This window comes from Tiliqua scincoides, chromosome 2 (assembly GCF_035046505.1).
Source record: "Tiliqua scincoides isolate rTilSci1 chromosome 2, rTilSci1.hap2, whole genome shotgun sequence".
NCBI classification, from domain to species: Eukaryota; Metazoa; Chordata; class Lepidosauria; order Squamata; family Scincidae; genus Tiliqua; species Tiliqua scincoides.
Window position 1 is genome coordinate 143,595,166 of NC_089822.1, and position 23,446 is coordinate 143,618,611.

The window sequence follows — 23,446 nt, forward strand, 5'->3', positions numbered from 1 at the left end:
CTTTTGTTAATGTTTGTATTTCAAACAGAAGCAAAAGAAAACCATTTTTCCTTCAAATAATAATTTGCCAAAGAAAGAAGATTTAACTGATGTCTGCTGTCATGCACTGTATAGCATACAACACTGGTTTTTAAGGGTCATAAAATAAAACCTTTCATAAGACATATTAAAATAGCATTTTTGACACCTGATTGTCTTCCATTTAAGGTTCCCTAAACATGTCTGTATATTTGAGAAAACGCTGGTATATGTCATTAACTACGTTAGCCTCATGGCCCAATCCTTTCTGGGCTTTGCACTGACAGAATTTGAGTTATGTCAGCACAAGGCCTTGGCCACTGATACAGCACCTGCTGCAATGGTGTGTGGTCAGGGGTTGCAAGCACAATTGGCTGGCAGCTGCAGGTGTGCACGAATGACTGCAAACCCTCACCAGAGCAAGTAAGTCAGCACAAGGGGTGTTCCAGGGGAGGATAAGTATTGGGTGGGAGCATGTCAAAGGCAGTCTGTGTGTGGGTATCAGTGGCAGCACCAATATTCTATTCTCCCAACCCCGGATATAATTAGTCTGCCAAATTCCTGCCTGTTTGTACATAATAGCAAGTGAAGATTTTTGAGATGGCTTTCATCTTTTAAAATATCTGGTCAAGATTGGCCAATGCCTGTGCTCACCCACCCCAAAATCACTGCCCACCCCACTACCAGCATGTATGCACACCACCCTAATGTACCCTAAGGCCACACACAGAGCACTCCTCTTATACATCCTATTCACACAAGGAAGTACAAATATAATTCATAATGATTAAAGATTAACAGATAAGATATGCATTCAATTTACTGCAGGAGGTCTGGTCTAGAGGGCTGAGCCTCCGTATGCCTGAAGATAACATCTGAAGGTCGCCAGTTCGAGGCCACCGGCACCGTGCGACCTTGAAGCAGCTGACAAGCTGAGCCGAGTTATTCCATCTTCTTTGAGCGTGGGAGGATGGAGGCCAGGATGGAGGCCAGATCAGAACGAAACATCTGAATTGTTGTAGCTCTTGAAAGATAGAGCCTTCTTTCAATTGTAAAAATCCCTACGGGGATTTAAATTAGCCTGCCTATGTAAACCGCCTTGAATAAAGTCTGAGGAGAAATCTGAGGACCTAGAAAGGCGGTATATAAATACCTGTATTATTATTATTATTATTATTATTATTATTATTATTATTATTATTATTATTATTATTATTTAACAGATCATGCTTTTCAATCAAATTTAAATCTGGGGTTACCCTAAATTACTGTTGCTTCCCGAAAAAAGGGGTTGAAATTACATCATAAATATTTGAGCCACACAGTCCTGGCACGTAAGAAGAAAAGGACACAGTTATTTCTTTATAAAATCCTCCCATACTTAATCTTTTTCTTTTTTGAATAGTCTCTTTTCAGTCAGTCTATGAAACAAAAATGAGTCAGTATAAAGAATGCAGTTTTAAACTCTGTACCTCTACACTATTCAATTCAAATTAAGGACATCACTTCCACCAGATTTAGGTCAGTCAGCTGTTCAAAGAAAAGCAAATCTAATATACCATAGGCCAGTAGAAGCCTGATTACAGCCTTCATTATGGAACTTGATTATAAGCAGCATTTGATTTCACAGAATGTCTAAAAAAAAAAAACAGGATTTAGATTCAACAAAAATAGCGAACAATTACACAGCCCAGCTGCAAGCTTGGGATGGAAATTGAAACAAATGATGCTATATGTTCCTTCCTGGACATATTATTTATTTAAATGACATATCCTGCTTACCCTACCAAATCAGGCACCGATTCTGCCATCCTATTTCCACCTTACCTATTCAGAGTTAGAGTTTATCTTGTTCATACCCACTCATTTTATTGTGCAAACTGCCCAGCATGTGTGGAGATACAGCTTCAGCAGAAAGTTTAAATTGGTTTTCTCAAACTCCAGGATGAGGATATAGAAAAATGATTGCAGAGTTTACAACAATACACCCTCCCCAATACAACATACATTGGCATCCTACTCCAAACTATTTCTCTATGTCCGCTGTTTTCCATAGCCACAGACTTGAACTGCCACTCTTGACAATTGGCTCTGTTTTTAATTCCAAAGGATGTAATGGTAAACCTGTACATAGATCATGTATCAGAGATTCGTATCAGAGATAGGAAGGACATCATAAATAGTCTTGCAGCTTCTTAAACACTAACCAATTTGTTTCAGCATAAACTTGAACCTGATGAAGGTGCTACAAGACACGCTGTGGTTTTTGCTGCAACAAACCAACACAGCTCCCTCTCGGGAAGTTAAAATGTTTCAGAAGGCATCTGGTTCCCTCATATGAGCATTGCAGGGAGTGACCAAGTTTGACTGAAATATCTACTGTAACACTAGCAGGAGGAAAATCTTGAGGTCTGGGAAGTGGATGTCATCAATCACTGCCTTCAAAAGCTACTCTTCCCATGGAAAAAAGCCAGGTGATTCAGACTGCCAGCTGCGAGGATGCTTTCCTCCACCAGGAACAAGCACATCTGGTGCTACTGGGTCCTTACTAATAGGTAGCACACTTGGAAGTTATTTCTCTCCTACAGTAGTTACACCATGGAACATATGAAGAGAAGAGGTTAAATAGCTACAGTAGGACAACAATCATTTGTGACTAGGGAGTAGATAATTTACACCACTGTCCTCCAGAGTTTATTTTCAGGCAGCAGTTCATTTAAGAGAGAGAGAGAGAGAGAGAGAGAGAGTGCGTGTTTATCAGTTGTGTCTTATTGTCAGTTACAACTTTGGATGGCTGCTGTTAGGCATGAAGATGGGATATAAATGAATAAAATAGAATAATAAACATTCTAAAAGATACTCTGAAGTTCTTTATAATTTTCTGATACTCCTCAAATCAAAAGTTTAAATGGAGGAGGAGGAGGAGAATAAGCAGCCATATGAACTTGGAAGAGTATGGGACAAAGTACAGCCGTGCAATTTTAAGATGATGACATTTGAAGCCTTCTGTAAAAAGGGTAATTTTAAAAGAGGCTTCTTTGAATTGTGTTAATTCTCATGTAATCGTACATGATATGGGCACTGGAAGGAAAACATTATTGTTACCAAAGCAGAAGGCATTTTTAAGGATTCAGCATCTTTCTGAAGGCAGATGGGGAGGATTACTGCAATGATACCAGATTGTTCCATTAATATTAAGGATGTTTTGGCAAAGCTTTCCCACTTTAATATTGTGAAGTTTCCGGTATCCAGGAGGAGACAAACATTTCTTTCTGTAAAGGGATCTAGATGCATACATGCTGCATACAAATTCTTACTCCCAACTGATTCTTGTAACCTTTTACAGTTCCATTCCCACAGGCTTTCTGTTACAGCTGAATATCAATAGATTTTGCAATGTTTCCTGCTAAAAGTGACCTCGGAGACAGCATTCTTAATGGACAAATCTCACTTGTGCAGCATTATTTTAATGGAGTTCTCACTCAGCACAGAGTAGTTTTACAGTAAGGAGAGTTCTTTCTGAGTATATGTGGCTTCTTGTGTATAGAGAGAAGAAACTTCATGTTGCAAGATGTGCTAATTTCTTCTGGTAACAAAATATAATAATTAAGCTTACCGGATAGGAATGTAAATGATGCAGAGGTCCATATGTTTAAAAAAAAGGTCAAACCACACTTCCAGTTGCACTGCTACATATGTATTTTCATATGTATTTATTTTGATTTATATCATGTCCTACCCTGAACACAGATGATAGCTATGCAGTTCTGAGTTTCACATATGGATCCACATCCTTACAAGATTCTCAGGTTGTTTCTTTTTTTAAAAAAGGTGACATGAAGCCAGGTTGAAAACACAGTTAAATAGGCACACACAATCTGATTGCTAAATTCTGGCTTATTGTTCCAATTACCAAAAAATAGGTGACAAAACAATCAATGTTCCATATTTACTTTGTGTATACTGAGATGTGCCCTTTTTGGAAAATGAAAAATTCACATTTTTTGCTGTATTTTTTTTGCTTGCAAATTTTCTGTTTATTTTCGCCATCCACTATTTTCATACCAAACAATATTAAAGTAACACTCAAGCTATTCTGCTGTATAGTCCATACTAACATGACTTTGTACAAGAAAAGTGCTTTGAGAAAGAGGATACCAGAATTTAAACCTGTCAGAAGCCACTAACTTTCTTTTCACTGAGTGATCCTGAATTAAAAGTGCTACAAACATTTCCATGTTCAGTCTTTGACTATATTTTAAAAGCAACTCAAGAGCTGATATTCTAATATATGATCTCCATATAAATTTTGCCCATCTATTATTTATAGTTCTTGAATACAGTACACTAGAGCTGTTCGCAATATTCATAAACACTAGTTCATTGTAGGCTTTGGGAGATAATGCCCTATACAGGTAGGAACAGATCAGTTTGCAAGGAAGAACACAATATGATTCATGTGGAGGTAACTTCAAAAGCTACCGTCTCCTTGAACAGATTTAAATTATTCAACTCCACAATGCGAATACAATGTCGTTTAACTAGTGTGTGCTACACAAAAATGAAAATGCAACAAAATCTCCTTTTTTATGTCATGTGAAATGGAATTGAGGCAAATTTTAAAAGCTCCACATTTTTAAATTGGAAAACTTGCTCCAAGCATTAATTAAAACCATTAAAAGAGAAAATGTGATGGTTACAATTCTAAGCTGATGCTAATGTGCAGTGAATTGGGTGCCAAGACTGCAGTCCCATCAGGGGGAATTCTTTATTTTTTAAAAAAATAATTTTATTTTTAAATCATCAGGGGGAATTCTTACATGAAAACAACCAGGCATTTGCCACTTGAAATGGAACTACACAGAATGCAGCCACTTGTGGGAGATAGCGTTCTATATGGTTGAGAAAACTTTCACAATACCATCACAAGTTTCCAAGAAACAGAATTTCTGACTTTATCATTGAAGCTATCAGAACCATGAGGAAAGCCACCAAACACAAATGGCTGCCTGAATGAAATGAAGCTAACTCCATAAGATTGCATTTGCGGAGCTGGTTACTGAACTGTCCCTGTTAGTTATCAGATGACAATAGGTCTGAAGAGAATGACTAGAGCAGTGGTTCTCAGAGACCCTAGAGGCTGCTGCCTGATTTATAAATGGTGTGGCTATAATGGTGACTGGGCAGCAGTGCTCTCCCCACCCCAGTAGCAGCTTGTTTAACTCTTGATACACACAGCCTAAACTGCCCTGTCAGTTCTGCAAACCTGACAAAAATTAGGTCACAACCCTCTGATGCAGCGGTACTCAAACTTTTCCAGCCAGTGGCTTCCTTGACTCCCGTGGCTGTTGGCCATGACTCCCCATCGTGTTCCTGAGGGCTGGAAGTGACATCATTAAACAGGAAGTGGCCAGAAATATTAACTATATTCACTATAATACTATAATATTTTATTATAATATAATATTAAATATTAAATATATATTAACTATATTAATATTATATTAATCATATCATTAATTAAATGCAGATCTTAAAAATATATTATTAATACACAGGAATATACACGTTTTATAAATGATCAGCTGCTGATCACTGTTGGAGACAGGATGCTGGAGTAGGTCTGGTCCAGGAAGACTCATTTTTTTTAACTTTGTAAGAATACCAATAGAATTGTTTTATCAAATGAACTTTGTGAACACCCAGTCTGACCAACATTACACACACCCGCCCCTGTGGACCCCAATCCAACTAGTCATTTCTCCCATTCTCCTTGGATAGGATTGAATCCTTTATTAATTTAATGAAATGAAATTTTTCCAGCAGCTGGTGGGGAAAACAAAAATAGACCATGAAAATATGTCAGAGCTGATAAGGGTTTGGTTAGGAAGCTGATTTGTCTCCTATACTAGGAGATGCATAGCTCAAGCCTATGCATGTCTACTCAGAAATAAGTCCCATTAGAGTCAATGAGGCTTACTCCCAGGAAAGTGTGGATAGGATTGGGCTGGCAATCACTTCATCAATGGCTGATAAGTATTCCCTTCAAATAGCAAGATTCATCACTTTAAAAATACAGCCTCTCCTCTTCAGTCAAACAAGATTAATAAATCACTTTGAAAACAGTACCGTTTTTCTGCTCCTGGCCAAGTAAAGTGCGTGCTTCTCTCTCTCTCTCTCTCCCCCCCCCCTTTGCTAACTGCATGGAAACAACTTTAAGACCCCCTGGTGACTGGTAAAATAGGAAGCATTTTATTTGGGGAGGGGAAGGAAAGCCCGAAGGTTTGGAGACTGAAAGGGAGGAGTGGAAGAGGGAGGGGTTGAAAAGAGAGATTTCACTTTGATGAGAAGCGATCCCAGGCTGGGAACTAGGAACCAACCAGACAAGGATCAGTGAGGGTTAATGACTGCAAGCTGAGCAAGCTTTGGAAACAACATACAGTGAACACAGAAGGCGGCAGCCTCTGAGTGGAGGGAGAAGAGGGCAGGGTGGCAGCAGCCACTCTTGAAGTCCCTCTTGGAACAAGTCCCTCCTGTTTCTTCTGCTTTAAAAAAAAAGCGCAGACTCGTATGAGCTCGTATTCTGCCCCGGGGTGTGACTATATTGCTGGGAGAGGACATCCCGTGCCTCCCTAAAGAACTGCACCTCACAGTTTGAATAACACTGCTCTGATGGGTCCTGGACCACAGTTTGAGAACCGCTGGACTAGACTATGTTCCTGGCTCTGACATAAAGCATCATAAGTGAATACCTGCCATGAATTCAAAGAATTCTAGTTATAATTCTTAGCTACAACAGTCTCATTATTTTTCCTTACTTATATGAAGAAAATATCAACCTCATTCAACAACAGACTCATAAAGAGGAAAATATGGCACTTTGAGGTGCACTGAAATCACTACATTTTACAAACGCTTCTTCATAAAACTAATTTCTGTGCAGAAATGAGAAACATGCAACCTCTCTCATTTTCAAATGGTTAATGATTATTTTGACTCATCAGAAAACAGACTTTAGAAAACAAAGTATATTTAGATAATCAGCTTTAAATATATTTTTTGTTATAAACATTGTTTTCTATGAGGGCACTATTCAGAACACATCATCTCTTACCATAAGAAGTAATAAGGTGACCCAATTCACAAGTCAAATACTGCACTAATGATTTGCTGTGGAAACCTGAGTCATTCTGCTAACTGCAGCAGGAGCTAAAGTTACATTTTAACAAACTTCCTTCTCCCTGGCATTGCAACTTTGACAAATGTAACTAAGATTATATTTGTATCTTCTGGAAAGTGTTCTGTAACAAAGCCACTTGCCAGAAGACCATTTTGAACTGATAAAACAAAGAGGCATGCTTAATTTTAGATCTAAGTATTACGAAACGGTCATATTAATTAACACTTCAACTTATTCGAACAAGCTTTAAAGAATGAATTTGGAAAAAAATATCCCAAACATAGATTAATAGACTGTATAGTTGAGATCCAGACAGCTTCTAGAGACATGTGCATATACAATGACGCTTTTGACTTTTCCCATCAACAGCTGTTCTCATGCGACATCAACTTTTAAAACTTTTGTCCAAAGTATCTTGCCATGGAAGCTGAGGAGATGCTTTATGAAAACAGCTCAAATGCTCACTGGACAAGTATAATGGTTACTACTGCTATCTCTTCCTGTTTATAATAGAATGGGACTCTGGTGCTTGGTAAACCTTCTATATTTACTTTGAAGAGTCTTAGGACATGGCTGGTACAAAACAGGAAAGATAATTTTAGCATTCTAAGTAGCCAGGCATCTCTTTTAATGAGTGTGACCTGTGCATCCCTACTTGTGGAGCTAGGCATGACCTAACAATCACTGCTGATTTTGGTAGGAGTAACTAAAGCAGAATAACTGGAGGACCAGCTCCTATCCTGTCCTGTTTACCAGTTGCAATTGTGCTTTCAAAGACATTCCTAGAAAATACAGAACATCGACTGTACCATTTAATATACCAATTTTCTTCAGAGAAATTCAGTTTTGGCACCGAAGGATAGTGGCTTGGGGCTGTGATGTGTAGCAGTGGTTGGAGACGGGGTTGAGAGAAGATCTGTCATCTGCTTGGGTTTGTGTGTGTGTGAGGAAATGAATTTCAGCGTTAACGTTGGTGATTGGTAATAATTTACGAATCAAGGAAGATTTTTGTGGCATATTAAAGAATAGCATCCCAATCCTATCTATATCCCTGCACACCAATAAAGAGGTGCTGGCGCAGCTTCTGCTGTATCCTGTGGGGGATTTTTGGTTGCTGGAGGTCTCATTGGGGTAAGGGAATATGACCTGCACCAGTGATATTGTTGGCACAAATCTGCATTGATCCATGCAGATACATCAAGGTCTGGGAAGGGAGCTTGGATATGGCGAGTGCTGGTGCTGTTGGGACCTCCCAACAGAAGTGGGAAAGCTCTGATCTTTCCACCAGCATGCCTGGGCCTTACACCATCACAAAGCGCTTTATCATACTTTTGCAACAGTGCGCATTGGCTGAACATGTGTTCCACTGGTGTGGGCTCTCAACAGAAATACCCAATGTCTCAATTTTCTTTATCTTTTCTATGTTTTATTATATTATGTGATGGGGAGGTGTCTCATTTTTCACACACAAATGGCAGACAAGTTTTGTTCTAGCAGATACCAGCTCCAAACTACCAGCCTCTTTTTGTACTTTCTAGTGTTTAAAAAGGTATTTCCTGCTGGGAACTACAATGGATTAGCACAGCTCTCAGAAGCCTCTTGAGTGTGCATAAACTGCTCTTTTGAGCGGTTTACTGATGTACAGGCTGAGACTAATTATTCGCGTGGGTTCCGTTCCAAGCACTAATGTGGATAACAAAAAATGCACTATAGCAAATAAAATTAAACAACAAAGTTTCTTTGCTCCTGTGATTTAAAAACAGCCTTGCTGACCTTCCTGATGTAAGATAAGAGTCATTAAAAAGACAATCCATCAGCCCTTCACTCAGCCCCTCCCTTCACCAATGCAAAATGATCACCTTTCTTTCACTTGCTGGGGGGAAGGGAGGGGTCTGCAGGAGAGAGAAGGATTGATGGATTGTCAACCTGCTGCCCCCCCTCTCATTAAGGAGCCTGTTGTTAAAGGACTGTTCAGTTTTTTAAACTGATTTTAAAGGGATGCATTTTTCCCCTTGTCCAGGGATCAGCACATTCCTTCTCATTTGCAGGGGCCATTCGTGTTGAGTCAAATCAGTGTATAAAAAATCCATGTATGAATAGGCTGGACCTATACCAGTAAAATTATTTCAGAACATCCAAGTGAGTATTAACATTTGCCAATGTTCAAAGAATCCACTATATTAGCACTTTGCAAGGCTAACCAATTACTATCCCCATGTCCCACCACTTCTTGCTGCTCCTATATGAGCCAAACTATGCGAACTTTATGTATCAATGTCAAGTGAATTAAAAGCAGATAAACATACCTTCTAGAAAGAAACAAGGAAAAATAGGTGGGTGGAGTTGTTTTTTTTTTAATGGAATGAGACATTCCACACTGTACATCGATCCACACAGATTTTTGTTACTATTCAGTATTTCAATTCCAGGTAATTTATTTTAAAAAAACAAACACTTCACTCCTCAGTAAGTAGCCTTAAATAATATGCATAATGAGCAACTCCTGAAGAGTTCTCCTGGATGAGATCAGGAGTTCACTAATCTCAGCATTATTTTTTTCATCCACAGCAGCCAGCCAGGTGTGACCTCCATCTCTTTGTCCTTCCCTTTATTCATATAATACTTGAATGAACACCTGAACAGGGCTCACAATGAATTAAAGAATATAATCTCAAAACCTGAATTTTTCTCTCCAAAAAAAGTTGTTTTGTGATAAGAAAACATTCAAGTAGAAAAATTCAGGAAAAGTTTTATAACTGAATTCTTCTGAATGTATAAAAACTGACATTGAGAAACTGCCAACTCATGCTAGAGCAGGCACTGAGGCAGAAAGATATAAATGTCTTAAAACTAAGGTGAGGTCAGTGCAACCCCATATCTGGATATATAGAAGTTAATCATTCCATTTTCATTGCAACATGGAACAGTGAAACAGCTGTTATCTGCTTTCAATGACTTGCTAAAGCAGTGAATTCAAGTGCTGGAAAATAAAATATGATTTCAAGGCAGTCGTCATTATCCACAGATTTCGTACTCATGGATTTCATAATGATTTCATAATCCATGGGTTCCAAATCTGCAGGTGATAGCCCACCTGGACCCTCTAAATGCTGAGGGCTTCCTTGGTCCTCAGAATGCCTTTTGAACATATTTAAAAGTCATTTCCAGTTTCCATAAGACACCAGATGTTGCTTTTTTTTCTTCTTTTTTTTTTGCATACTGCCTTTGCAGGCCTCAGAACAACCTCCAAATATAACTAGAGCAGAGCTCCAGTCATGTTTGGAGATTTTAAGAGGCCCAAAGTAGGTTTGGAGATTTTAAGGGGACCAAAGTACAGATCTGAACATCTGTGGATTTCAGCATCTGTAGGGGTTCTGGGAATGGAACCCCTGCAAATACCAAGGGCTGACCTGTATTTTCTTTCTTGTCCCTTTCAACTACTGCCTCTTTTCTTTCCTGTTTTGCACTACTTCCTCTTAGTTCTCTTTTTTGGTTTGGCTGCTACAATTATCCACCATCATGCCGAACATGTAGTACAATAATTACTTTTTAAACAGAAGAAACTTAATGAATACAATGTGTAACTTATTATGTGATCCCTGTGCTGCCAACATTCATCATCAATATAAAAAAACAGCAATGCTTCAGAACAGGCCAGATAGCAAAGTGCCATGTACTTACATCAGTGTCAGGCCCTTTGTCTCCCCCAGGACAAGCAAAGGTAACGAATTCATGGCACCTCTTGTGAACCACAAAGCAGCAAACTGGAAAAGAGAAGAGAAAAATCAGCCAACAGCAGATTTATTTCATTTTTTAAAACAAGGCTAGGGTCCATTCACTTGCACATGAACATTCACTATAAAGCAGTTCAAAAACAGTGATCTCAATCTAGTGAAATGGTTGATGGGCACGCAAAGCATGGACAACATTCACAAGTCCTTAATGTCTCTTTATAAAACAAAACCTTCCTGTACCATACCATGAAAATATAAGGCCCAATCTTCAATACTTTTTGCAATGGCAACTTATTCTTTAGTGATAAAATTGCTTCAGCATCTTGCATTAGGATGGGGTCGATGCTCTTAGGAATAATTGAATAGTACATTGCTCTCTGACCAGTGCTTATGTGATTGTTAAAAAACAATCTGATGTTAAACTGATTGAAAGGCAATACAACCATCAACAAAATAATTTAGAGAGAGCTATGAACTACAGAGTCCTATAGAGTAAAAACTCTGTCTATATAACAATGCCAAGAGATAATGCCTAGTGTGTGACAAGAAATAATTCAAGGCTTCCATGAGTCCAAAGTATTTACCCACAAAGGAGGTTGCTCATTTAGTCTCTGCATGATTCACTGTTCTGTCCTTGCCTTTCCTCAAACAGCTTCCATAGGTGTTGGCTAATTTCTGCTACAGCAGGTGTGATTGCACCATTCAGTCACTTCCAACATGGAGCTGGCTCAGAACTACCAATCTCAGAGCAAGCTTCATTTTACATCTCCCAATGATTCACTGCTCAGGGCTTGCCTTCTTTCCATCAGAAAGCATGCCCAGATCAATGACTCATCCAGAAACAAAGTGGGTAGGCTCCTCTGATGACAGGTAATTTATACTCTTTACACACCCTAAAAATAAATCTTTTCTAGGTTTTAATAGAAGTGTGCCTTCAGTTTTAATTATGAAAAAATACCTGTCAGAAGTTTGACAAATATGGTTACTGTATATACAGTATTATGCACATAACTGCAGTCCAACACACTTACCACGAAGTAAGCCCCATTCAACTAAACAGACAAGCTTAGGATTGTGTTGTAAGTGTTTAACCACAAATGAATGCAACATAGATTCTATGTAAAGTTATCACCTCACTAGAAATGCCAAGACAACTTTCTATTTAAGAACTGATCTGATGTCATAGGTCATTTTAATATTCAAGGTTGCTTAACTGCTAAAAGTTATGGTGACTTATTATACCATGGAAGAATGTACTACAAGGAACACCATGCACAATGTGGTGGACTGTCTGCCAGGACAGAAACAGCTTCTGGATCATTAGTTATGTATTTTTTCTCTCTCTCACTGCCCTCCATATCCTCCCCCCCCCCTTTAAGCCATTTCTGTCCAGTGTTGCATATACTCGACAGGGATCAAATGTGTACACCTGTGTACTGGGCAGAAATGGGTTTTAAGGCAAGCACACACTATTAATTCAGCATTTGATATCAAGAACTACAAAAGAAGTGAGAATCTCTAGCATACAGGTTCACAGCAAAATGGATACATCTCAACGGTACTTCTGTATATAGTCTTCAGAGTAAACAGACACATAATATGAAATAAGTTAGGATGGTGTAGTATTATTACAGGATATGTTTGCTATAAACAAGTCCTGAATTAATATCCAGCTCTGTGATAACAGGAGTGTTAAGAAATAAGTTATGCAGAAGAGTTTAACATTGTCTACTGTATAATCTCAATCCAATTATACTGACAGCCTGGAGACCAATATTCAATCATATATAAAGACTCCGTGTAATGTCTTAATTGCTTTATCTAATAAAGGTGTCAATCTCTTAGTAAAGTTCATCCAGTGTTGATATCTTGCTCCTGAATAGCATTAAGTAGAGTACTCTTGCATTGTATTTCCTCCCACACAGCAATGACTGTCAGTCTACTTCACAATGGACATGCAAAAGGGTTTTGTCTCATTCACAACATTCCTACTTTTAACCCCAGGATTCCTAAGTGGAAAAGTTGCCCCTAACCTGGTTTCAGTTCTAGCTACTGTAGGATGGACTAAGGCAGTGATTTTCAACCTTTTTCATTTCATGGCACACTGGCAAGGCATTAAAATGGTCAAGGCAAACCATCAGTTTTTTGACAATTGACAAGGCACACTGTGCTATCAATGGGGAGTTCACATCCCCAATGTCCCTACTAATAAATGACCCTCTCCCAAATTCCCGTGGCACACCTGGGGACTATTCGCGGCACACCAGTGTGCCATGGCACAGTGGTCAAAAATGGTTGGACTAAGGATTATCCGAAGGGAACACTTTCAATACCCCAGCATAAGGCAATCATAATCTGCTTTCACTAGCATTTTTAAAAGACTGATCCTTATACATGTGGTGGTGATGATGGGTTGAATCAGGAATTTGTCAGATAGGTGTTTTATTTTTTCCATCAATTCCTTTAATGTATGCCCATGCTGCATTCCTAGGTAGACAGACATCGCATGGTTGGCTTGTGCAAATGGAAAGAAGCTGAACTGAATTAAACACTGAAAACAATCCCTATTCTGATGCTCTTGAATTCACTCCTGCTTCAAGAAGAATTAGTGAAATAACAATTCTTGTCTTATGATAATATATTTTGATATAGCAACGTTCATTGTTAATAATAATGCCAGAGCATAGGCAAGCAACCAAGAGCTTAGGCATTATCCAGTGCCAGAATGTCAATGTGGCAAACGAGCCCTTTCACATAGGGCAATGGTTGGGTGTGAGAGAGGGAGGTGGCAGATGCCCACCTGTTCCTCCCATTCTGCCACTGTGAACAGAGCCAGCCTTCTTACTGGCCCCCTCTTCGCTAGGCTCTTTAATCAAAGCAGGACATGCAGTACCCTGCTGGGATCACTCTACAGCAGGGGTGCCCAAACCCAGGCCTGGGGCCACTTGCGGTCCTCAAGGCCTCTCAATGCGGCTCTCAGGGAGCCCCCAGTCTCTAATGAGCCTCTGGCCCTCCGCAGATTTGTTGGAGCCTGCACTGGCCCAACGCAACTGCTCTCAGTGTGAGGGCGACTGTCTGACCTCTTGCATGAGCTGTGAGATGAGGGCTCCCTTCACTGCTTACTGTTTCACATTGTGATGCAGCAGCGGCAGCAAAGGAAAGGGCAGCCTTGCTTTGTGCAAGGTCTTTTATAGGCCTTGGGCTATTGCAAGACCTTCATTCATTCATATAAGTTTACCTTTAATATATTCATTTATGTAAACTTATGTAAATTTATTCAAATTGTAAAAGTAAATTAACTCTTTTCTTCCCTGGCTGCCGACACAGTGTCAGAGAGATGATGTGGCCCTCCTGCCAAAAACTTTGGACACCCCTGCTCTACAGTGATCCACATTTCATACTTCATGAAAAGAGCCCCACAGAGAGGAAGAAGGGAAGTCTCTGCATTCCAAATGTCAAGAGTGATTGGATTGGTCTGTGGAATTGGATTGTGATTGGTCTGTGGAACTCCTTGCCACAGGATGTGGTGACAGCATCTGGCCTGGATGCCTTTAAAAGGGGATTGGACAAGTTTCTAGAGGAAAAATCCATTATGGGTACAAGCCATGATGTGTATGCGCAACCTCCTGATTTGAGAAATGGGCTATGTGAGAATGCCAGATGCAAGGGAGGGCACCAGGATGAGGTCTCTTGTTATCTGGTGTGCTCCCTGGGGCATTTGGTGGGCCGCTGTGAGATACTGGAAGCTGGACTAGATGGGCCTATGGCCTGATCCAGTGGGGCTGTTCTTATGTTCTTATAGAGTGCAGCAATCTGGCTCCCTCACCTTGCTCCTCCCTTCGCTGGGCCCGGTGGAGGAAGAAATAATGTGAGAAGCTGGCAGGGGGGCCACTCACCGTGCTATGAGGATCAGAACTCAGAAGTGATCCTACCTTCTTTCCCTTTCTTTCCTCTGCACAGGCTCTTGGAGCTAAGCAGGAAGTGCTGAGTGCACTGAAACTGCTCCCAGTGTGCTGTCCATTTCTTGCTTTGATTCAAGCACCCAGTGAAGGACAAGGTTTCTTCTTCCTCCACAGGACTCCTTAAACAAAGCAGGAAATGCCAAGTGCACTGGGAATGATCCCAGCATGCTTCATGCTTCTTGTTTTGATTCGAGGAGGAAGTAGCAAGGTAAGGAATGTGGGGGCTGGGAGGTGGGGAGATGGCAGGGAGAAAAGTCGTGTTACTGAGCTGCCACAAGCAGCCCAATACCTTATCAGGGCCTCATATGTCCTTAAGTGGGAGAACTTCAAAATTTAGTACAGACATGACAACCGTCTTTATATTCGCAACCTGCCACATTACTCCAGTTATTCATGGTTGTTTAAGAAGCTCTTTTAAAACTATGGCCCTACTACACTTCCATCTACAGACAGCAACAGTGCTCCAACTGTAACAATTTTTCTGATCATATTTAGCCTGCTTTCCCATGTCAAACAAAACTCAAAAAAGTGGGTAACATTGATAAACTCAAAGAAGTTATTTAAAAACCAAACAAGAACTTAAAAGTAGTGGTTCCGGACCTGATTTTTGATGGGTTGCCAAAAAGGTGATGACAATATCAGATAACTAATTGCCTCAAGCCTTGAGGCTATTCAAAAATCAGATATTGTAGCTGTTAATGACCCTGCAAAGAGCTCTGCTCCTGCAGTTTGGAAGCTTGTGTAAATATAGCAAAACAAATGTTTGAGGGTCTTTTTTGTGGTCATTATAAAGTATTTCATCCTACAAAAATCAAAAGACAAGTTCAGCACAACATTACCAAAAGCAATTTCTAGCCAATAAGAGAGAGCCAAAAAGCTCCTGTTGGAATAAATATGTTTTCACAGCCTGCCAAAGTGTGAATGGAGATGGAGCCAGGCGGACCAAATGGTTCTGTCACTCAAACACACAAAACAAAACAAGATTCAACACATCTCAGTGCTCTACATCATATATATAACTACTGTGAATTGGTACATAAATAGTTCTTAGCACGAAAAAGTTAAGAGTACCATAAAAGCACTCTCTGTTTATCAGTGAAGAATCTATTTGATTTTGAAAAATCAGTCATTGAACCACTGTGTCCCTTAAACTTAATTTTTCAAAGCATGAATCAAACTGCTACTTGGTTTATGGAGTGCGAAGGCCAGTGAAAATTATGGCTCCTCTATGACTCTGTTATGCTTAGTTGACTGCATGTGATTGCATGGAAATAGTAACCTTATTTAAATCATGAAGGCTATTACTACTTTAAAATGAACCATGTTATGCACAACCAGGAGTCTCCCTTATCAATTTTAATTGTGAATTTTAAATCACAATTCCTCCAACACACTGAGGGCAGCACACATCATGTCACACTATTTAATGCTCACATACCCAGAGCTATGAATGTCTGGGAAAAAAGAATAGGGAAAAACCCAGTCCCCCTCCCTGAACCATATTTAAAATTTTCCAGCAGAAAAATTGAAAATTTTGGTAAACACTGGGAAAGAAACTTCTTATGAAATATTTTCTCTTTTGGAATGAGAAGTGAAATGTTTTCAAGAAAAGGTATTTTAAAATATTGTTGCATTTGCCATTTATTCTTTCAACATATTTCCTAATAACTATGTCAGAGCATTTATAGCAGTGGTTCTCACATATTTAGCACCGAACCCACTTTTTTGAATGAGAATCTGTCAGGACCCACCAGAAGTGATGTCATGACCAGAAGTGACATCACCAAGCAGGAAAAGTTTTAATAATCCTAAGTTGCAATCCTACCCACACTTACCCAGCAGTAAGTCCCATTGACTATCATTGTTAAAAGAATATACATAGTAGCTTGTTCAAAGTACAGGTCCATAACATTTCCTCAAATGCAGTCACATACCATGGTAGCATCAAGTCTATTAAAAATAAAATATTGGAAAGAATGGCGACGCACCTGAAATTGACTCACGACCCACAGTTTGAGAAACACTGATTCATGAGGCCATTACAGTTTCTGTATACTGCAAGCATGCACAACTCTCAAATCTTCTCATCATTTCTTAATATCAAGATTTACCAATACATGGCCACACAAATCTGTGGGTCCTACAGAGAGGGAATGACTTGAGAAACAGTACTAAAACATCTACAGGTACTGCCTCCCTGTACGCAGGTTCATGATCCATGGTTTTAACTAACAACAGGTTATCAACCTGCAATGGAGATCAGACCTGAGCCTGTTGAAAGGTAATTCAAGAATTACTCGGTACTCAGGAGTGAAGGTTCACAATCTTTTATTTGAATTGCATACAATTGGTCCATGGGACTCATGTCACAAAGCATGGACCTGGTTTTGATGGTGTCCTGAACTCTTATACAATTCTTGGCCCTTTGTTTGAAAATCTAGACTTCCCATTGGCTGATATTTGACATCAGAAATGGAGCTAACTCCTAATAGGATACAGATAAGACACCATTTACATAAAAGATAGAAAATAGGTGGGCAATGAGTGAGCAAAACCATTGATTGATTTACATACAGGTGGGGTTTCACCTTAGCCAAAATTACACAATTCCCAAAAGTTTTCAAAAACCAGCAGGGTGTGCTATATCCAGTGTTGGATCACACTCACATAAATCAGTTCAATTAATTGACAAGTCTTCTTACTAACATCATTTAAAGAACAGGCGTGAAGACTTCATCTTGGCAGAACTTCAGACCTGTCTTATCTTTTCCTTTTCTGTGTGTTAGTAAAGCACTGTGGGACCCTCTGCCAACTTCTGCAAAGCAAAGGTTTTTAAACTTCTAATCTTCTTTTATTAAGTGTCTCTTAAGACTTTTCTAAAATCAAGCATTTAGGTTTCCTATGGCCTTCTTCTATGATTATTATGTCCCCTTATAAGTGGGTTACACTTTAGGGCAAAGACTAATTTGTCCTAGCTTTGCCTATATGTGCCTTTTGCTCTGAAAGCATAAGAGTATAGTTACAGAGCTTTCCTGGTGGGCACAGGCGTGTTTAACTTCTGCCAAGGCGTACATCTTCAGCCTGATTATCTAAGCTAAATTCCAAAGTGGTAACACAGCCTTTGAGGCCCCAAAATCAGTCAGACTAACGTTATTGCTTTTAATAAAATCAAGCAGCTCTTTACCAGTGTGTGTATTTTCTGCCAAGGTCATGAGGTCCTTCTCTGCCTGAAACTGGTACTTGCTTATCTAAGTTGCATTCCAGACTCTGAGGCCTATGCAGCTTCTGTAAAACTTCTGTGAAACTAACAATCAGACTTGCAAAATGATTCTTTCTTAACATCAAGCAGCTTTTTCTGTTACCATCGTATGTGTCGCTATGCTTATACTGGGCTATCCAGTGGCTTTACAGTCTAGGGTCAAAGGTCACCTTGCCTCACCAGACACAACTGAAGATGTTATCTGGTCGCATCTACAAGTTTTTCTGAAGCTCGCGGAGGCCGCACATAGAAAGGGCTCTGGAGGTGCCAAAAAGGCTTTCTGGAACCTCCAGAGGCCTTTCTGAGGCCTGTAGATGCCTCTGCAGGCCTCAGAACACCTCTGAACAATGAACAGAGAACATCTCTGATCACATCCAGAGGTCCCATGGGCCAGGACCCACGAATTTGTTTATCTACGTGTTTTGGTATCCACAGGGGGAAAAGGTATGCTTTTGCCAGAAGAGGCCCTATAATAAACTCTAACCTGTATCTAACCCATCACAAGTCTTCCACCACTGTCACTCAAGATGTCTACCCTGCAGCTTCATCATTCATAGTCCCTTGGTAAACCAAGGGACCGCTGCAAGATTTATTCAGTATTACACTATTAATACATAATATTATGGTATCCTCATTAATTTTACACATTTAAAAGGTGTCATGTACCTGAAGTGTGAATTATACAACTGTCTCATATCTTTACAAATCAATTATCCTACTTTGCTAGAAACTGAATTAAAATTAACAGTAGATTTAAGTTGTAATCTTCAGTGAGATCATTCTTATTTCAGGATCCCTAGCAAGACTGACAATTAAATCCCAATTGTTAAGCACACTTTCTAGTCTTATAATTCCAGGAACACATTATACAAAAGTTTAAATATTAAAAGTTCAAGCTTGATTTGTTACCAAGAAACCAGGATCTACCTGGGATTTGTTAGTAAATAATAATGAAGACACATTTTTATTGTATTTTATGCTAAAAAGAACCATCACATACTTTTTCCTGATGGCAAGTATATCTGTAAATATTCAAACACGGATTTATGTATTTCAGTTTCTTTTTAAGTACTTGAAGAATTACCACAGAAGACAAGATTGGTTGCGCTGAAACATGAAACCCACAGGTGAAATCCATTAGCTTAATAACTCATCTTGCACAGAACAGTAAAAATTAAGAGGTTCAGTCTGACAAGGAAACAAGAGTACTTCTAGGTGGGTCAGACTTGACTAGCATGTGGCCTGCTCAAACCTCTGCATCATTCTTTTGTCATTTAATCCAACTCTGCTGAAACCTTAATACAGGCTTCTGTCCTCAGCTATATCTTCTGCCAGAAATGACAGGATCAGAATATGATCCCATATACTTCTTCTAATGCTGGCGCATGACAGCCACAGCTATTCAATGTTTTACATTTGCATAGCTACCTAGAAGCTGTGCTGTGGGAATAAAGAATGGGGAGCACAGTATTTTGAAATTACTTGGTAATTATTCACGTTGCATAATTGGTTATTCAGAACATGTACATTCTAAGATCAGATCTCTCTCATTTCAAATGTTCAAAACACAAGCTGTTTGGTATCAAAGTGTTTTATTTAATCAACAGATTCAGTAAACACAAAAGCCTTTGCAGCACCGGTTTCCAGGCCTCGAGTTGTTTTTATTCACATTAAAACCAGCAAGCCACCAAGTGATGTCTCCCATTCAATTTGTATTCATGATATACACATTTGGTGAATAATGACCTTTTATGATATCACTTAACTGATGAAGGCACCAAACTTCTGAAAATTGCACATCATCATTTAATAACTTAATGTCAAAATTTTACAAGCCTTTTGCTTTGCAATCCTACTCACAACTTGGGCTTCGCAAGCGTAATGAGTTTTTGTGTTTGCAGGAGATCAAGCTGAGGGAGGTACAGGTCAAATGACATGCTTTGACAAATGTATCACATGGCCCACTGGTGTTTTGCGTTTGTTTTAGCAATACTGCTGGGGGAGTGGTGCCTAAAACAGGGCAAAACTGCATTGCAATGGTTCCATGAAGGTTCCAACCCTGAACATGACCCTCCGCCATGCACTCTCTAAGGAAAAGCCCTCCAGCTGTTAATGCAGGTGGAGGGAAACTTGTCCGGTTCCCTGCCTGCATGATGTGGTGAGCAGCTATTGGTCGGGGGAGGGGGCAAGCTGGGGCGTGCAGTTTAAAGGCTGGTGCCCATGCTTGCCCAGACTCTTTGTTCCTCAGCAGCAGTCTGACTCCATCCAGCCACCTCGGTCCAGTGCAACTTCAGAGGAAGCCTCTTCTGCGCTGGATCCCACATGCCAGCCGTGTTTGGTCTGTAAGGTGGGGATGGGGGTTTGGATGGGCTCTGCCCAAAGCAAGGATCAGAAGTGGGCCCCGTGGAGCGCAGGGGATCTGCTTCTGAGCAGACATTCCTGGAGGATGCAACCCACCTCGGTGGAGCCACCCGGGGTTGCTGACGAGCGGCTCTGCGATCGCGGGGCTAATTGCTGATCCCGACCAGAGGCGGCAGGTCATAGCACGCTCCACGTGGGAGCAGGCCGTATGACTTGGAGCCTGCGAAAGGTGCAGGCACCCGGCCATGCACTGCAGCTCTGCTGCAGCTAGCCCAGGCTACAGGAGGTGTCCCAGGGAGTGGGCGACCTCCAGATCCCTGCGGTGTGAGTGCAGCCTGAGAGGTGGGCGCCAGCTCAGCACCCCCGCCAGGGCTGCAGAGGGTCACCCACTTTCAGGGGAGTAAGCCCCAGGGAATATAATGGGGCTTATATCTGAAGAGCCAGGCAGAGGCTGGGGCTCTGGGGCTGCAACCCCAGCAGCGCTTTCCTGGGAGTAAGCCTCATGGACTAGAATGGGCCTTGCTTCCGAGTAAGCATGCAGGGCCTTGGGCTCTAAGGCTGCGATCCTAAGCCCCACTTTCCTGGGAGGAAGCCTCATGAACTATAGTGGGGCTTGCTTCTGAGTAGGCATGCAGAGGCATGGACCATAGGGCTGCAGTCCTCGCCCCACTTTCCAGGGAGTAAGCCCATTGGGTTATAATGGGGCTTGCTTCTGAGTAGGCATGCAGAGGCATGGACCATAGGGCTGCAGTCCTCATCCCACTTTCCAGGGAGTAAGCCCCTTGGGTTATAATGGGGCTTGCTTCTAAGTAGGCATGCATAGGAACATAGAACAGCCCCACTGGACCAGGCCATAGGCCTATCTATTCCAGCTTCCTGTATCTCACAGAGGCCCACAAAATGCCCCAGGGAGCACACCAGATAACAAGAGACCTCATCCTGGTGCCCTCCCTTGCACTAGCATTCTGACATAGCCCATTTCTAAAATCAGGAGGTTGCACATACACATCATGGCTTGTAACCCGTAATGGATTTTTCCTCCAGAAACTTGTCCAATCCCCTTTTAAAGGCGTCCAGGCCAGACACCATCACCACATCCTGTGGAAAGGAGTTCCACAGACCAACCACACGCTGAGTAAAGAAATATTTTATTTTCTCTGTTCTAACTCTCCCAATACTCAATTTTAGTGGATGTCCCCTGGTTCTGGTGTTATGTGAGAGTGTAAAGAGCATATCTCCATTCACTCTGTCCATCCCCTGCATAATTTTGTATGTCTCAATCATGTCCCCCTTCAGGCGCCTCTTTTCTAGGCTGAAGAGGCCCAAATGCCATAGCCTTTCCTCATAAGGAAGGTGCCCCAGCCCAGGAATCATCTTAGTCGCTCTCTTTTGCACCTTTTCCATTTCCACTATGTCTTTTTTGAGATGTAGCAACCAGAACTGGACACAATACTCCAGGTGTGGCCTTACCATCGATTTGTACAACAGCATTATAATATTAGCCGTTTTGTTCTCAATACCTTTTCTAATGATCCCAAGCATAGAATTGGCCTTCTTCATTGCCACCGCACATTGGGTCGACACTTTCATTGAGCTGTCCACCACCACCCCAAGATCTCTTTCCTGATCTGTCATAGACAGATCACTTGTGGCCCTCAGGGACTCCCAATTCAGCCCTCAGGGAGCCCAATGAGCTTCTGGCCTCCGGAGACACGTTGGAGCCCACAGTGGACCAACACAACCGTTTTCAGTGTGAGGCAACTGTTCTACCTCTTGTGTGAGCTGTGGGACAAGGGCTCCCTCCACTGCTTGCTGTTTCACATCTGTGATGCAGCAGCGAAGGAAAAGCCAGCCTTGCTTTGTGCAAGGCCTTTTGTAGGCCCTGAACTATAGCAAGACCTTCATTCATTCATATGTTCTATCTCTAATATATTCATTTATGTAAATTTATGTTAATTTATTAAATTTGAATTGTAAATTCTTTTTCCCAACACAGTGTCAGAGAGATGATGTGGCCCTCCAGCCAAAAAGTTTGAACACCCCTGGATTAAACTACTGGGCACCTCAATGAACCACTTTGAGAGAAAAAAGTGATTCACAGAATCATAGAATTAGAAGGGACCTAATAGGTCATCTAGTCCAACCCCCTGCCTTAGGCACGAAATCCTCTTAGAGCAGTGGTGCCCAAACACAGGCCTTGGGGCCACTTGCGATCCTCAAGGACTCCCAATCCGGCCCTTGGGGAGCACCCAGTCTCCATTGAGCCTCTGGCCCTCCAGAAACTTGCTGGAGCCTGTACTGGCCCGACGCAACTGCTCTCAGTGTGACGGTCAACTGTTCGACCTCTTGTGTGTGCTATGGAAAGAGGGCTCTCTCCACTGCTTCCTGTTTCGCATCTGTGATGCAACAGCGGCAGCAAAAGAAAGGCCAGCCTTGCTTTGTGCAAGGCCTTTTATAGACCTTGAGCTATTGCAAGACCTTCATTCATTCATATAAGTTCCATCTCTAATATATTCATTTATGTAAATTTATTCAAATTTGAAATGTAAATTATTTTTTCCCTGCCCCCAACACAGTGTCAGAGAGATGTTGTGGCCCTCCTGCCAAAAAGTTTGGACACCCCTGTCTTAGAGTATACACGACACGCATTTCCACACTGAACACAATAGAAATTACTTCTGAGTAGACATGCACTGTAAATAGGTTTTTTTTAGTTTCATACTTCCGGAGTCATATTTCTACTTTATTAATCTTTTTAGAGTGGCTGTGTGGCTTTGAAGAACATGCACCAATCATACACATGGAGCATCATTTCTCAGAACAGCTGTTTTAACAGTCCTGTTTCCTGCATGACCAGACACAACATACCAAAACCTGAGCAAAGCTTGAACACACCACATCGCACAGACCTCAACTGACAAATAAGGCTATA

General features: G+C 40.9%; 1 protein-coding gene across 3 annotated transcripts in view; it reads right to left on the minus strand.

Annotated features, from left to right (window-relative positions):
- The window catches only part of PRKCA (protein kinase C alpha), a 255,284-nt gene that overhangs the window by 127,166 nt on the left and 104,672 nt on the right, over positions 1-23,446 (minus strand). For 2 of the 3 annotated variants that reach the window (XM_066613250.1, XM_066613249.1), the window contains exon 3: positions 10,880-10,962. In XM_066613250.1, the coding sequence (XP_066469347.1) occupies positions 10,880-10,962 (83 nt within the window). Of the gene's footprint in view, positions 1-7,132; positions 7,191-10,879; positions 10,963-23,446 lie in introns of those variants that run through there. The other variant, XM_066613251.1, reaches the window with a different exon arrangement.